The 13,730-nt window shown below is 38.1% G+C and overlaps 1 protein-coding gene across 2 annotated transcripts in view; it reads right to left on the bottom strand.

The window, feature by feature from the left end:
• Positions 1 to 7,289, bottom strand: part of RFC1 (replication factor C subunit 1) — a 78,187-nt gene extending 70,898 nt beyond the window's left edge. For both annotated transcript variants that reach the window (XM_077758931.1, XM_077758932.1), the window contains exon 1: positions 7,173 to 7,289. In XM_077758931.1, the coding sequence (XP_077615057.1) occupies positions 7,173 to 7,175 (3 nt within the window). In that variant the 5' untranslated portion in view covers positions 7,176 to 7,289. The remainder of the gene's footprint in view (positions 1 to 7,172) is intronic.
• Positions 7,290 to 13,730: the final 6,441 nt, after the last annotated feature.

Below are 13,730 nucleotides of genomic sequence, written 5' to 3'. Positions count from 1 at the left end.
GGGGAGGAGGGACAGAGAGAGAGGGAGATGCAGAATCTAAAAGCAGGCTCCAGGCTCCGTGCTGTCAGCACAGAGCCTGACACTGGGCTCAAACTCATGAACCACAAGATCATAACCTGAGCCAAAGTCAGGCGCTTAACAAACCGGGTCACCCAGGTGCCCCAAGCATGCAACTCTTGATCTCAGGGTCATGGAGTCAAGGCCCATGTTGAGTGTAGGGATTATTTAAATAAAGAAACTTAAAAAAAAGTTCAAAAAATAAAATGTTCAATAGATTAGAGTAGAAAGGGCTAGAGACGATGTTTTCATACCAGTAAATTTTCTATTCTAGTTAATTTCTCTTTTATTGGAAATAAAGTTTATTTGTACTTCATCAAATACTTAATAAAAAACATACCATGTGCCAGGCACTGTACAGCAGTTCCCTATCCTTGTAAAACTTATATGCCAGTATAAGAAGCTGTCAATAACAGATTGCCTATCTATTAATATTCAAAATGTGTGTCAAGGAAACAAAGGGATGGTGTTTTCACTAAACACACCAGGGGTTTTTTTTTTCATGCTTTTGTGGATCTGACAAAAGGTATAAATATTTTCCACAGACATATACAAAAACACACTCTAATAAAAATATATTTGGTCCTTATCCCTGGTTCCTGGCACTGAGCTCCTAAAAACCTTGGAATTCTCTAAGTGACAGAGTGTCTTCTGTTATTTACAATCAGACCTTGGATCACATCTAAGTTTATACTAAAGAGACAACTTAGGATGGGAACTGGTCACTAGAAAGGCCAAAGATGGGAACTCTCAGCCCCACTCCTAGTTCTACAGGGAGAAGTGGGGATGAAGATTAGATTATAAAGACTCAAATAAGCAAGGTTTGATGTTTGAAAAGCTTCTCGGTTGGTCAACGTATCAAGTTGCTAGGAGGGTGGTATACCCAAAGATAGCATGGAAGCTTTGTACTCCCCAACCTCCCATATCTTGCCCTATGAATCTTTTCCTTCCATTTGGCTGTTCCTGAATTGCAGCCACATAAGAAACCAGTAAATATAAGTAAAGTGTTTCCCTGAGTTCTGTAAGCCATCCTAGCAAATTATCAAACCTGAGGAAGAGGTCTTGCAAAGCCCTGATGTAGAGCCAGTCAGTCAGAAGTAGAGGTGGCCTTCAACTTGCAACTGGCTTCTGCAGTGGGAGCCATTTTGTGGGACTGAACCCCTTAACTTGTGCAGTCTGCACTAACTCTGAATACTGTCAGAACTAAACTAAATTGTAGGACACCCAGTTGGTGTCAAGAGAAGTAGGGAACTGCAGAAAACACTCCACACCCATACAAAACTTGGCAAGTAACCTAAAATTCAGGATTTTCCCCCTGAAACCTATTAATGGTTCTCCATGAATCCGAAATCAAAAACTTCTGATTCACATACACTCAAGCTAACTCACATCCATCTCAACCTCAGTACCACCTATATATACTGATACCTCCTAAATCTTGTGTCTCCACACCACACCTCCCCTAAACTCCGTATCACATAGCCGGTAGTCTGCCTGATACATCTCTGTCCAAATGCCCCAAAGACACCTCCAATCCATGTCCAAAACTAAGCTCATGTTCCTCTTGGACTTGCTTCTCTCCCTTTATTCCCCACCTTAATGCATATAGCATCATTCACCCAGAACAGAAAAATGGGTACTGTTTTTTGTCCTCTCTCTGACTTGCCACCTATTCATCCTACCTATCTTCCAAATATTATTGTCCCTTTCCCTCTTTCCATTGTCAATGCCCAGATTCAAAGCTTCATTTATTTACTTCTTTAATAAACCCTTAAAATAGGACTTGCTCTGTGCCAAGCAATAATTTAAGCACTTTAAAAATATTTACTCATTTAATCCTCATAACAACCTTAGGACATTTTTTAACTTCAGCTCACAGAATTAAAAAATTGAGAATGCCAACAAGACATTCTCTAGTAAAAGTTTTGAAATTTAAGATGCTCTTAAACGTAAGCAAAAAAAAGACTTCTTCATTTTCTACCTTAAGGTGTAACTAACAATTCTACAACACTATTAGAGAGAAGCATCACCTAGTAGGCAGCCCAAATGCAATCTTAATATACATAAGCCAAGACAAAGTACCCAACTTTGCCAACTACTCAAAAAAGAAAAAAATCTTGCATTTTTAGAGTCCTTTACTTGTACCAAGAAGTGTCCAACTTGGTTGGTTATAAATCCATTAGTCGAGTTAGAGATGAAAAAAATTTTTGCAATAAACACTCTTAAACCATACAGAAGTAAGCTTTCATAGTGATCTTTAGCTTTAGAAGGTCAAAGTATAAAAGCTGCTATATATTTAGTTTGAAGTATAACAAAAAACTTCAAGTTACTTTTTTCCATGCTGATGAGCTCAATCAACAAGTAAGTTATATTTGCCTATCAAAAATGCAAAAAGAAAGCAAATTATGTCACTCTGTTCACTTACCTTTAAAAGGTAGAGGGTTTTATGCAAAATAAGTATGGCAGTGCTCTGTAGAGTAGTTGCCAAAACATATCTTAGCTTTACTTTGAAAGTAACAAAGAAATATAAATACTCCTGATTAATATTTTTAAGTCAACCACCAAATCCACAAGAAGAAACTGAGTATCAACAAACTTCACAAAATCTGTCCAAATATAAGAATATTTTATCCTGAAAAACACTAAGATACAAAATTACATATCTTATTAATATACACAATGATTTAACTGGTAGCAGCACAGCAGAGGCAAACTACGCAATAAAGTATTTAAAACTATATTAAGTCCTTATACTTTGAAAGCAAAAATTGTTGGGCTGCTTTCCCCTGAGATCAGGAAAAAGACACAACCACTCCTACCACTTTTATTCAACACTGTGACGTTTCCAGCAAAAGCATTTAGGAGAGAGAGAGAGAGAGAGAGAGAGAGAGAGGAAGGGAGGGAGATAAAAAGCACCTAGATTGGACAGGATGAAGTAAAACTATATTTACAGATGAAATGATCTTATATAGAAAAAATCCTAAGGAATCCACTAAAAAACTATTAAAACTACTAAGTGAGTTCAGCAAGTTTGCAGAATACAGATCAATATACAAAAGTCAATTGTATTTCTACACTCTTGTAATGAACAATCCAAAATTGAAATTAAGAAAACAATTCCACTTACAATATCACCAAAAAGAACAAAATACTTAGACGTAAACTTAATAAAAGTGTAAACCCTATACTCTGAAAACCATAAAACATTGTTTACAGAAATTAAAGACCTAAGCAAATGGAAAGGTAGTCCATGTTCATGGATCAGAAGACATTCTCTTGTTAAGAGGGCAACACTCCCCCAAATGATCTACAGATTCAACAACATCACTATCCAATCCCAGGTGGCTTTTTTGCTTCTTTTTAGAAGCCAATCCCAGCTGGCTTCTAAAATTCATGTGGAAAGTCAAGGGACCCAGAACACACAAAACAATCTTGAAAAATAACAAAGTTGAAAGACTCATACTTCCTGATTTCAAAACTAACCACAAGGTGTGCACATGCAGGAACTTACCACAAAACTACAGTAATAAAGACAATGTGTTACTGGCACTAAGATAGATAGATAGATAGATAGATAGATAGATAGATAGATAAGGTAGGTAGGTAGGTAGGTAGGTAGGTAGGTAGGTACGTAGGTAGGGGAAAATTACAGAGAATTCTAAAAAAACAAAAACAAAAAAAACCCCAAAAAACCAACAACCTCACACTTATGGTCACTTGATTTTTAACAAGAGGGCCAAGATGATAATTCAATGGGAAAAGAACTGTCTGGAAATGGTGCAGTTACAACTATCCACATGCAAAAGAATAAACATGAACCCCTACTTCACAGCCTATACAAAAATTAACCCAAGAGACCTCGGTGGTTCAGTTAGTGGAGCATACAACTCTTGATTTCAGCTCAGGTCATAATCTCAGGATCGAGCCCCATGTCAGGCTCTGTACTGAGCATGGAACCTACTTAAGATTTTCTCTTTCTCTCCCTCTCTGCCCCTCTCCCTCAATTGCTTACTCTCTCTTTCTGTCTAAAATAAAAAATAAAAAACAAAATTTAAAAATTAACTCAAAATGGATCAAGGCTAAAGGTAAGAGGTAAAACTCTCAGAAGACAGACAAGCATAAATCTTCATGACCTTGGATTAGGCAATGGTTTCTCAGATATAACACCAAAAGCTCTGAGGAAGTGATGACTGAGGCTTGAATGATGAGAAGGCAGATATGCAAAGAAGGATCTGAACAAGGGGATGAAATAGCAAGAAAAAATAAAAGCTGAGACAGAACCAGCATAATACACTCAAAAGAGAGATAAGAGAGGTTGGTAGGGGCCTTATAGGCTTACTGCTACTATATATGGCAAAAGCTACACTATCATAGGGTGACCGCACTAGTCCAGGGGGAGCATTCACATAGTAAACTACAATGTGAAGAGTATCTCCTAAAATGGTGCATGAAGCAACTCAGATCTATTTAGACTTGACAGCTCTTCAAACAGGCTGTCCTCTAGGTCTCATGTGTGTTTAATTCAACCTTATGCATATGTTCAATAAATTATACCAGCCAACGAATTATATATGCTGACTTCTTAAAAATGACATCTCAGGTTTTATTCACATTTTGAACATGTAATTAAATTCTTATAGCAACTAAATTGTTTACGTGGCTTCTTTTTTATCCTTTTTATCTTTAATTTTATTTCAATTCCTTTAATAGACATTATGCTCACATGGTTCAAAAGTCAAGGTAAAAAAGTCTGCCTCTCATCCTGCCTCTCAGACACATACTTCCCATCTTTGGAGGCAACAAATGTTATCAGTTCCTTCTGCATCCTTTCACACTTCAAACAAAAGTGTATATATTCTTTTCTCTCTTTCTCTACATAAAGTGAAACTTTACAGATTGTCCTACACCTTTGTTTTTTACTAAATTACCTTGACAACTATTTTGTATCAGGGCATAAAGTTTTCTCTTTTTTAATGTTTGTAGAATATTCCATTTGGTGGATATAGTATTTTATTCCTTTATTGATAACTTCAATTAGAAAATATTTAAGAAAAAAAAATGTAGCTCCCAGGGCAAGAGTTGTAAACTTCTGTGGAAGGGCTTCAGAAGTTATGCAAATTATTTTAAATGTTGTATGGATGCCCATGTATTCCTGCGGGCAGAAAATTTGCATACCACACACCACATTATCAAAGGGAACTATAACCCAAAGTTAAAAACTACTGTACTACAATGTAACTTGTGCCCAGGTGTTCAATAAACCTACACTGAACAGAATTTTAGTCTGGGGTTTTGCTAATTGTCGTACTAGAGACAGAAAGACTAAATTAAATACCAATACAATCTGAAATTCTTACCTATGTTATGGAACCTTTCCCTTTAACAAAGAGCAAAACTGACCCATCTGACCCCTACTCCTTTTCTTTGAAGAGCTTTATTTTTCACCTGCATTGTGAACAAAAGTACTAAGACAGAAAAGAACCAAAATGTAAAGTACCTGGATGATCAAAAGTTGACTATACAAACCACTGTTCGCTATAACCGACAACATCAGAGGCATCTTTGATACCCCTTAAACTATACAATGTTCCACAGAGTCCTTCCTAAGAAAATCATTGGTAATCACATAGTAGTGTAATACCTCCACATGCTGGGTGCCACAACAGAAGCTTTACTTATATTATCCTGTTTAATCCTCAAGATAATCACTTAAGACAGCTATATTTTGCCCCTTTTTACAGTTAAGAAAAACATAAGCTTAAATAAGTTAAAGTTAAGCTATTTACTTAAACCAAATAAAATCCACCAACACGTAACTACTAACTGGCAGAGGGAGACTAAATTATCGCCTTACTCTTACCTTCAAGACTCCAAATGTCATCAACCTTCCACAACACTATAGTGCCTTAAGTCCAATAATTTAGTTATAATCATTTTAGGGAGACAGTATAATGTAGTGGTCAGAAAAAAAAGATTCCAACTCTAGTTCGACCATTTATTAGTTGTATGACAAACTGTTTAAACTCTAAAAGCCTCCTTCACCATGTGTAAAACTAGACTGCTGAGAGGTTTAAATGAGTAAAAGTATATAAAACAAACAGCTCACATATTGCTATTTGGTACAAGGTAGCTATTATTTTATCCTTCTTTGTGAGAAAAAAAAAAAAACACTAAGGCTGCAAGGTTTCCCAATGTGGCATAAAAATTTTCCCTCCAGAATACTGGTGTTGTGATAAATGAGCTAAAAAATAGTGGGGAAAATGCCTGATTATGAAGTAGATACTGGATTAACAGAACATCATAAATTTTCCTTTAAATATTTCACACACATACCCGTATCTATTTCCATAATCAGCATAAATGTCTGTTTTGATGGCTGCATAATCATTTCGCGCCCAATTTATATGCTTTATGCAGAATTATACAAAAGTGTGATTTTATAAGATAATTTTTAACATCTGGTGATAAGCGATGACAGCTGTCAGATTTATTACATCTGTCTTAACCTCCAGGGTTGCTGACGTTTTGGGGTGTTTTCCTTGGTAAACCGTGCTATCCCTTTGACTTCTACCAACTCATTTAAACAAAATAAAGCATCCTCCCTATGCCCTTGGTCTCAAACGGCTCTGTGATGAGTGTTTCGTGGCGCTATTAATGACGAAAGTTCAAGGCCTAAGACAACTTACTCATTAGAAAGTAAAGTTTGTTACATTTTTCTCCGCCTTGAACAAGAGCTTGAAATCAATGCTTTAGGCAAGACGCAGAGGCTTCGGGCAACGCCAAACAGGAAAACAACTTTATCGCTAATCCCCCCAAATCACCTTCTTTACTCTCTTCCTTCCTCCCTTCCCCCCAGAGTAAAAAAAGTGAAAACTGCGTCGCAGCACCAAAGCCAGGAGGAGCTCAGCCCGCTGCCGAGAGCTGAAACCCCACGCTCCCAGGAAAGCTGTGCGACCCGTGCTGGATTTGTGGCCCCTTCCATGCCTTCGCTTCCCTCCGGAGCCCCGCACCGCCGTCCGTCCTCCCCCACCCTGCATTCCAAAAGTGCCCGGTCCACACCCAGCCTGCAGACTCTCCCTAGCCTCGGAGCCGCACAGCCTCCCCCAGAGACTCACCATGGCAGCCCACGGACTACGGCGCGGGCTGGCAGGCCGGTGGGCTAGGGAATCCGTTACCGGGACTCGGGATCCATTGGCGCCAACAACTTCTCCCGCGAAGTGGAAGGTGGCGGGGGCCGCGGCGCCCGGTGATGACGTCAGAAGGCGCGCAGCTTCACTTTGGCCCAGGCCGGAGGCGGGAGGTGCGACGTCGGCCCAGGTGACGCCCCGCAGGCCGCAGGGCCGCTGCCATCGCGAGGAGCTACGGGACCGTGGTCCCGCGCAGGTTTGCGCTGGGGGCTTTTAGTGGCAGTGCTCAAATAGAACTTCCGAGGTTGCTCTACTAAGGCGGGCAAACCAGGTTTCTCTCGAGCACACGTCTGGAGGGTGCACTGCCTTATACTAGCTTTCAAGTGTTCCAGCTATCACCAGCGATGAAGATAAATATTTCAGATGTAGGTTTCACACATTACATTTTTTTTTCTTAAATAGTGTATGGTCAATACACTATTGTTTCCATAGTGTATTTGTTTTTAAATAGTGTATGGTCAATACACNGCAACTATCCTTTCCCATTCCGTCAGTTGCCTATTAGTTTTATTGTTTCCTTTGCCATCGCACATTACATTTAAATATGTATTCTGAAACAAGAATTTCACCAAAGAGTAGTTACCCTGATTTTTTTTTTTTAATGTTTGGCCCACCGAATTGGGGTTTTTGCTGCTAAGTGGAAACTCACAGTTTGAAAAACAGGCTAAAAGACAATTTTAAGTGTTTATTTTTTAGAGAAAGCACGAACAGGGGAAAGGCAGAAGGAGAGAAAAAAAGAGACAGAGAATCCCAAACAGGCTCCACCCTGTGAGCACTGAGCCCAACACTGGCTCAAACTCACCACCCTTGAGATCATGACCTGAGCAGAAATCAGGAGTCTGACACTTAACCCACTGATTCACCCAGTCACCTCTAAAGGACAATTTCATACTGTGTACTTCCTGAATAGAAAAGACTTTGGTAAAATCATCTAGTCATCAACACTCACTCCATTTTATCAGTGAAAAATATAAGGCCCAAACAAGCTAAAGTGTCCACACAAGGAATCTAGGTGTCAAATTCCCAAACCTGCACTAAATTCCTCAGGGCAGTTGTGTATGTGACAGACATAACCAAGGTGGATCACAGAACACCAATGATCCCTAAAGCTTTGGGGTAATCAAGTTCCATATTAATAGATAAGCAACTGAATTGTGGAATACAATACCATATTTGCATACAATTTTAAGAGAAAACAGGAGACCCTAAGGAGTTTAGTGGAGAGAGCAGTATCTCCAGGTTTGGTCCTAGACTTTCAGATCCTTACCCACCCACCTAACCTTTTAGGTCTTACATTTTATCACACCAATATCTCTACAAGGAAAGATAGCAAAGCCTTCTGGAATACAACAGAGGCTAAATGTGGAGAGCTTATATTTATCAGATGCCCAGTGTAATATGTGCCAGACGTGCAGCTATGGACTCTCCTAGTTCAGCTCATCTAATACCCCCAGTGACACTGGCTGCTATTATTATCCCCAATTTACAAAGGAGTAAACTATTACTCGTGAACAGGGCCCCATTGCATCAGACCATCTGCAGCCAGTATGGTAGGGTTCCCAGTCCCACCACGTGCTATGGGCAAGTTACTATGCCTCAGTTTCCTCATTCATAAAATAAGGATGATAGTAGTACTTCTTAGGGTTGTAATCTAACAATGCTCCTGGCACATAAGATAATAATCTTTTTAAGTCAGCTATTATCATTATTATTACACAAGGCTAGATATTATCAAAGGAGATAGATATAAAAATGAACTTATGCACGCCATAATTTTTTAAATGTTTATTTCTTTTTGAGAGAAAGAGAGGAAACAAGTGGGGGAACAGCAGAGAGAGAGGAGGACAGAGGATCCGTGAGAAGCAGGCTCCTCACTGACAGCAGAGAGCACAATGCTAGGCTCAAACTCACCAACCATTAGATCATGACATGAGCCTAAGTTGGACACTTAGCCAACTGAGCCAAGCAGCGCCCCTTACACTCCATAATTTTGCTTAGGGAAATACTTGATAGGGGAGGAGGGAAGTCATTAGAAACTAAAATATCAGTAAAAACTATGAATTTACTCTCCATAAAAATGTACACAGCAAGCAGATCACAAATTTTGCTTATAATCTCAGAGGATATAAACCAATTTACAATGTTCATTGCGTTGCAAATAAGTAAATTAAGATATATATTCAAAGTTTTACATATCTTTCATATTATTTTTAATTTTTGTATTTCTTTTTTAGCGTTTGAAGCCTTCCCTGAATTTAGTGGAGACTTAAGTCAGAAGCCTGTAACTTCCAGAAAGATACTGAATTTTTTTGGATTGGGTTTTTTTTAGGAACATTTACTTGGAAATATTCTATCTCAGAAGTGTACCAGATTGGGGCGCCTGAGTGGCTCAGTCGATTAAGCGTCTGACTTCGGCTCAGGTCATGACCTCACAGTTTGTGGGTTTGGGCCCCACATCAGGCTCTGTGCTCACAGCTCAGAGCCTGTTTCAGATTCTGTGTCTCCATCTCTCTCTGACCCTCCCCTTCTCATGCTGTCACTCTTTCAGAAATAAATAAAACATTAAAAAAAAAAAAAAAGAAGTGTACCAGATTAAAAATGACTGCATATGCTTTGATACTCCTCCCTTCACCTGAGCTAACCTGTGTCTGATTTGACAATTCCAGATGTAAGCATCAAGAGGACTAGCAGCTCCTACCTTGCTCTACTGGACCCTTGAGCTGCCATGTAAAGCAAGAGAAGGGACCAGCTGACCCCAGGATTACAGCCATCACCACAAGCTACCAAGCTTGTAAGTGAAGCCATCTTGGACCCACCATACCAGCTGCTGGTGAAATTCTACGAAATGACCCCAACCAACACTATTAGAGCAGAGAAATCACCTAATCAAAGCTTGCCTAAATTCCCTGACAGTAGTGTGAGTGTAATAAAATAATTGTTCTTTTAAGGTGGTAAGTTTTGGGATAGTTTGTTGTAAAGTGGTAAGTAGCCAGAACAGAAATATTGTGAAGAACCCAAAACATAACCATAAATAAGCATGAACAGAATATCCATGCTTATTTTCTCTGCTGGGGTGGTTTTCACTGATGCATCATTCAACAAATATTTATTGATCATCAACTGTGTGTCAGCACTTTTTAATGTGCTTGCTGGGAACCCATAGTTAATAAGACACATAGTCCCAGCTTTTCTGAAGTTTATGTCTTTGAGGAAAAGAGAAAAATAAATAAACGGACAAAAATAAAGTCTGTATCTTCAGATAAGGGTAAGTACTATACAGAAAAAAAAAGCAGCCTTATGAGATAGAGGGTATCTGGGGAGGAGGTGTGGAAGTATTGTAAAGAAGTGATCTAAGGAGACATTGAGCTGGGATGTGGATGTTGAGAAGGGGCCAGCAAGTATAAAGACCCTGATATGATTATAAGTTAAACATACCGAGAGAATAGCCAGAAATACAGTTTTATGACCAGTACAGAGTTAAGTGGAAGTGATAAGTGATTAATTTGAGCAGAGGTGAGGGGAGAGATCCTATAGAGCCTTAAGCACTAGCAAAAAGTTTTAATTTTATTCCAAGTGTAATGGGAAGGCTTTATAAGATTTTACGCTGTAAGACTGCTATGATCCCATCATTCTTACACTTGGTATTTTTATGACCAAAAAGATTACCATGTGTTTTATGTCAAAATATGATACCCATTTGTTTTCCATGGCAGAGAAATCTGAAAAGTGCTTAAAGGATTACCAATTATGATTTTTTTTTTACTTGTCTATACTGGAACAACAATCTCTTATTATATTTATTTCTCCACAATAACTGCATCTGGATTTTAACCTTTACTGGGCTCTACTCTATTAGATCCCCTAGTATGAATTTGCTCCAGGCCAAAGACCAATGTATGTGCACCTTCCACCTCTGTGGCCTCTCACTGACAATGAGAATAAAATGGTAATAGCTCAGTAACTACTTCCATGTCTCAGTATTAATTGAAAGACTACAATAATGCCTTTCCAGGAAATTACAACAAACTAGGGCTGCTGATTTTTGGATAGTTTTTCAGAGAGACATAGGAAAGTGATTTATTGGTGATGTAAAACATTAGCTAACAAAGATTCCTGGCATATTTTCTTAAAATTACCTCCATCAAAAGTTTTTCTTCATGCTCTCTTTAGTTATTAGTTCAGCTCTTCTTTGTGTAACTATTTCTCAAATCAGCTGATGAATAAATAAGTCTAATAATTCATTCCAGAATGACATTGGTAACAGATAATACAGCAATTGGATAAGCAGTGCAGTTTCCAGAATTAAGGGTGTCTATTAAAATAATGATTTGAGACCTAACACAGAGAAGACACACTTTTAAGGGATATGTTATATATTGGATCTGATTATACCCAATGCTCACTGGCCTTGTTCATCCTTAAAAGAAAGGGCTTCAGGGAAAGCTTTGCCAACAAAACCAATTTTATGTGAAAGTCAAGGGTCTCTTTCCTTCCCCAACTTAGGGATATATCTCTAATGGGAGAATTATTTCCACTCAATGAAGAACCCTCTACCACAAAAGTAGGAATATTAACATTAACATCTTTATTGGTAGGTTTCTAAACTTGTGAATAGTTGGATTGTGCATATAATTGGCTCTCTTTCCATAACATATACAGAGAGTTAAATCATTGTCCTCCTGAAGTGACTAAAACCTGGACATTAACTAGAAAGTACATGATTTGAATTTTGGTCATCCTTTATAATCTAACTACTACCATGTGGAGTCAGTGGAAAACAACTGTTCAATGTAAATTCTCAATGTTAATGCCACTACCTTAGTTAACTTATCTGTATGATAGAAATAACTCTTTACTTGAAGTCTCTTTAAAATCCTTTTCAGGAGCACAATAACTACATTGTCTTTCACATAGACTTTTATAAGTCAACAGAAACCAATCGAATTTTCACTGTGCAACAACAAATGTGACTTTCTGCCCTCTGGATAAATATTAGCATGTCCTGCTTTGTCGGGGTTTATTGGAACATGTTCCTTATAGAAAACAGTCTATTAGGTAGCTTATCCTTTTCTGCATTTATGATGACTACAGATCCAGCCCAGTGATGTTGACCTTGTAATCTATTTATGAGCATAATCATTAAATCATACTCCGTCACCATGATAGTGCATATATTCTAATTTAGGAAATTAGGCACTATGTCATTTATCTTAATTCTTGGGTGATATTCAATTAACCCTTTTAATATGATTATACTTTAGTAATCTAAATTTATATAAACTTGCCTAATGATTTTTATAAACTGTAATTAATATAAAAAGTTTCTCCTAAGTATGTCAGTGTCTTCACTTAAGTTAGAAGAAACATTTACATTTAAAATAGTAAACTTAACAAAAAGTATAAAACTTTTACTGTGGACATATACATTTTATTATATTAATATAATCAAATATATTGTTTGGTTAAATAATATTGATATAATATACCAATATAATCAAATACATATACTGTATCTCAAGTTGTACATTAATTTCCTAACATATTCATTGGCAGGGTTTTTTTGTTGTTGTTTTGGTTTTTTTATTTACTTCTGAGAGAGAGAGAGAGAGAGAGAGACAGCGTGAGCAGGGGAGGGTCAGAGAGAGAGGGAGATACAGAATCTGAAGCAGGCTCCAGGCTCTGAGCTAGCTGTCAGCACAGAGCCCGACTTGGGCTCAAATCCAAGAACTGTGAGATCATGACCTGAGCCGAAGTCGGATGCTTAACTGACTGAGCCACCCAGGCGCCCCTCACTGGCAGTTTTAAGAGTGGTTATGGACAGAGCAACAAGAATGTCAACAGCATTTTGTTGTGGTAATAGATTTTTTTCATGTTTATTTATTTTTGAGAGAGAGTGAACAGAGAAAGGGCAGAGAGAGGAGATAGAGGATCCAAAGTGGGTTCTGCAATGACAGCAGAGAGCCCAATGTGGGGCTTGAACTCACAAGTCATGAGATCATGACCTGAGCTGAAGTTGGACACTTAACCAACTGAGTCACCCAGGTGCCCCTGTAGTTATAATAGATTTTAGGATTAGGATAATCTTTCATTCTCCAAACCCTACAAATCAAAGTAATCCCAGAATGTTTATTTTTGTTGTTTTATAGAAATAATGTGAAGTATAGCAAATAAAGGAAACTACCATCAGTTATTTGAAAATTGCTTCTATAGTAAGAATGACCACATACCTGGAAATTATAGGCCTTTAAGACTCTTGAGAATCTGAGTTTTCATAATATATACCCAGAAGCCTCATTCATATTCCAGCAATGTTTACAATAAAAAATATTTTGAATTTCCATGGAAACCTCATACATCATTTTTCTTGGCATGCAACTTAATTGTTTTAATGTGTTTTTTTTTTTTTTTGAGAGAGAGAAAATGAGCAGGGAAGGGGCAGAGAGAGAGAGGGAGACACAGAATCTGAAGCAGGCTCCAGGCTCTGAG

This window comes from Crocuta crocuta, unplaced genomic scaffold, assembly GCF_008692635.1.
Source record: "Crocuta crocuta isolate KB4526 unplaced genomic scaffold, BGI_CrCroc_1.0 scaffold223, whole genome shotgun sequence".
NCBI lineage: Eukaryota > Metazoa > Chordata > Mammalia > Carnivora > Hyaenidae > Crocuta > Crocuta crocuta.
The sequence above is the reverse complement of the archived record's forward strand: the minus strand, read 5'-3'. Positions and strand labels throughout refer to the sequence as shown.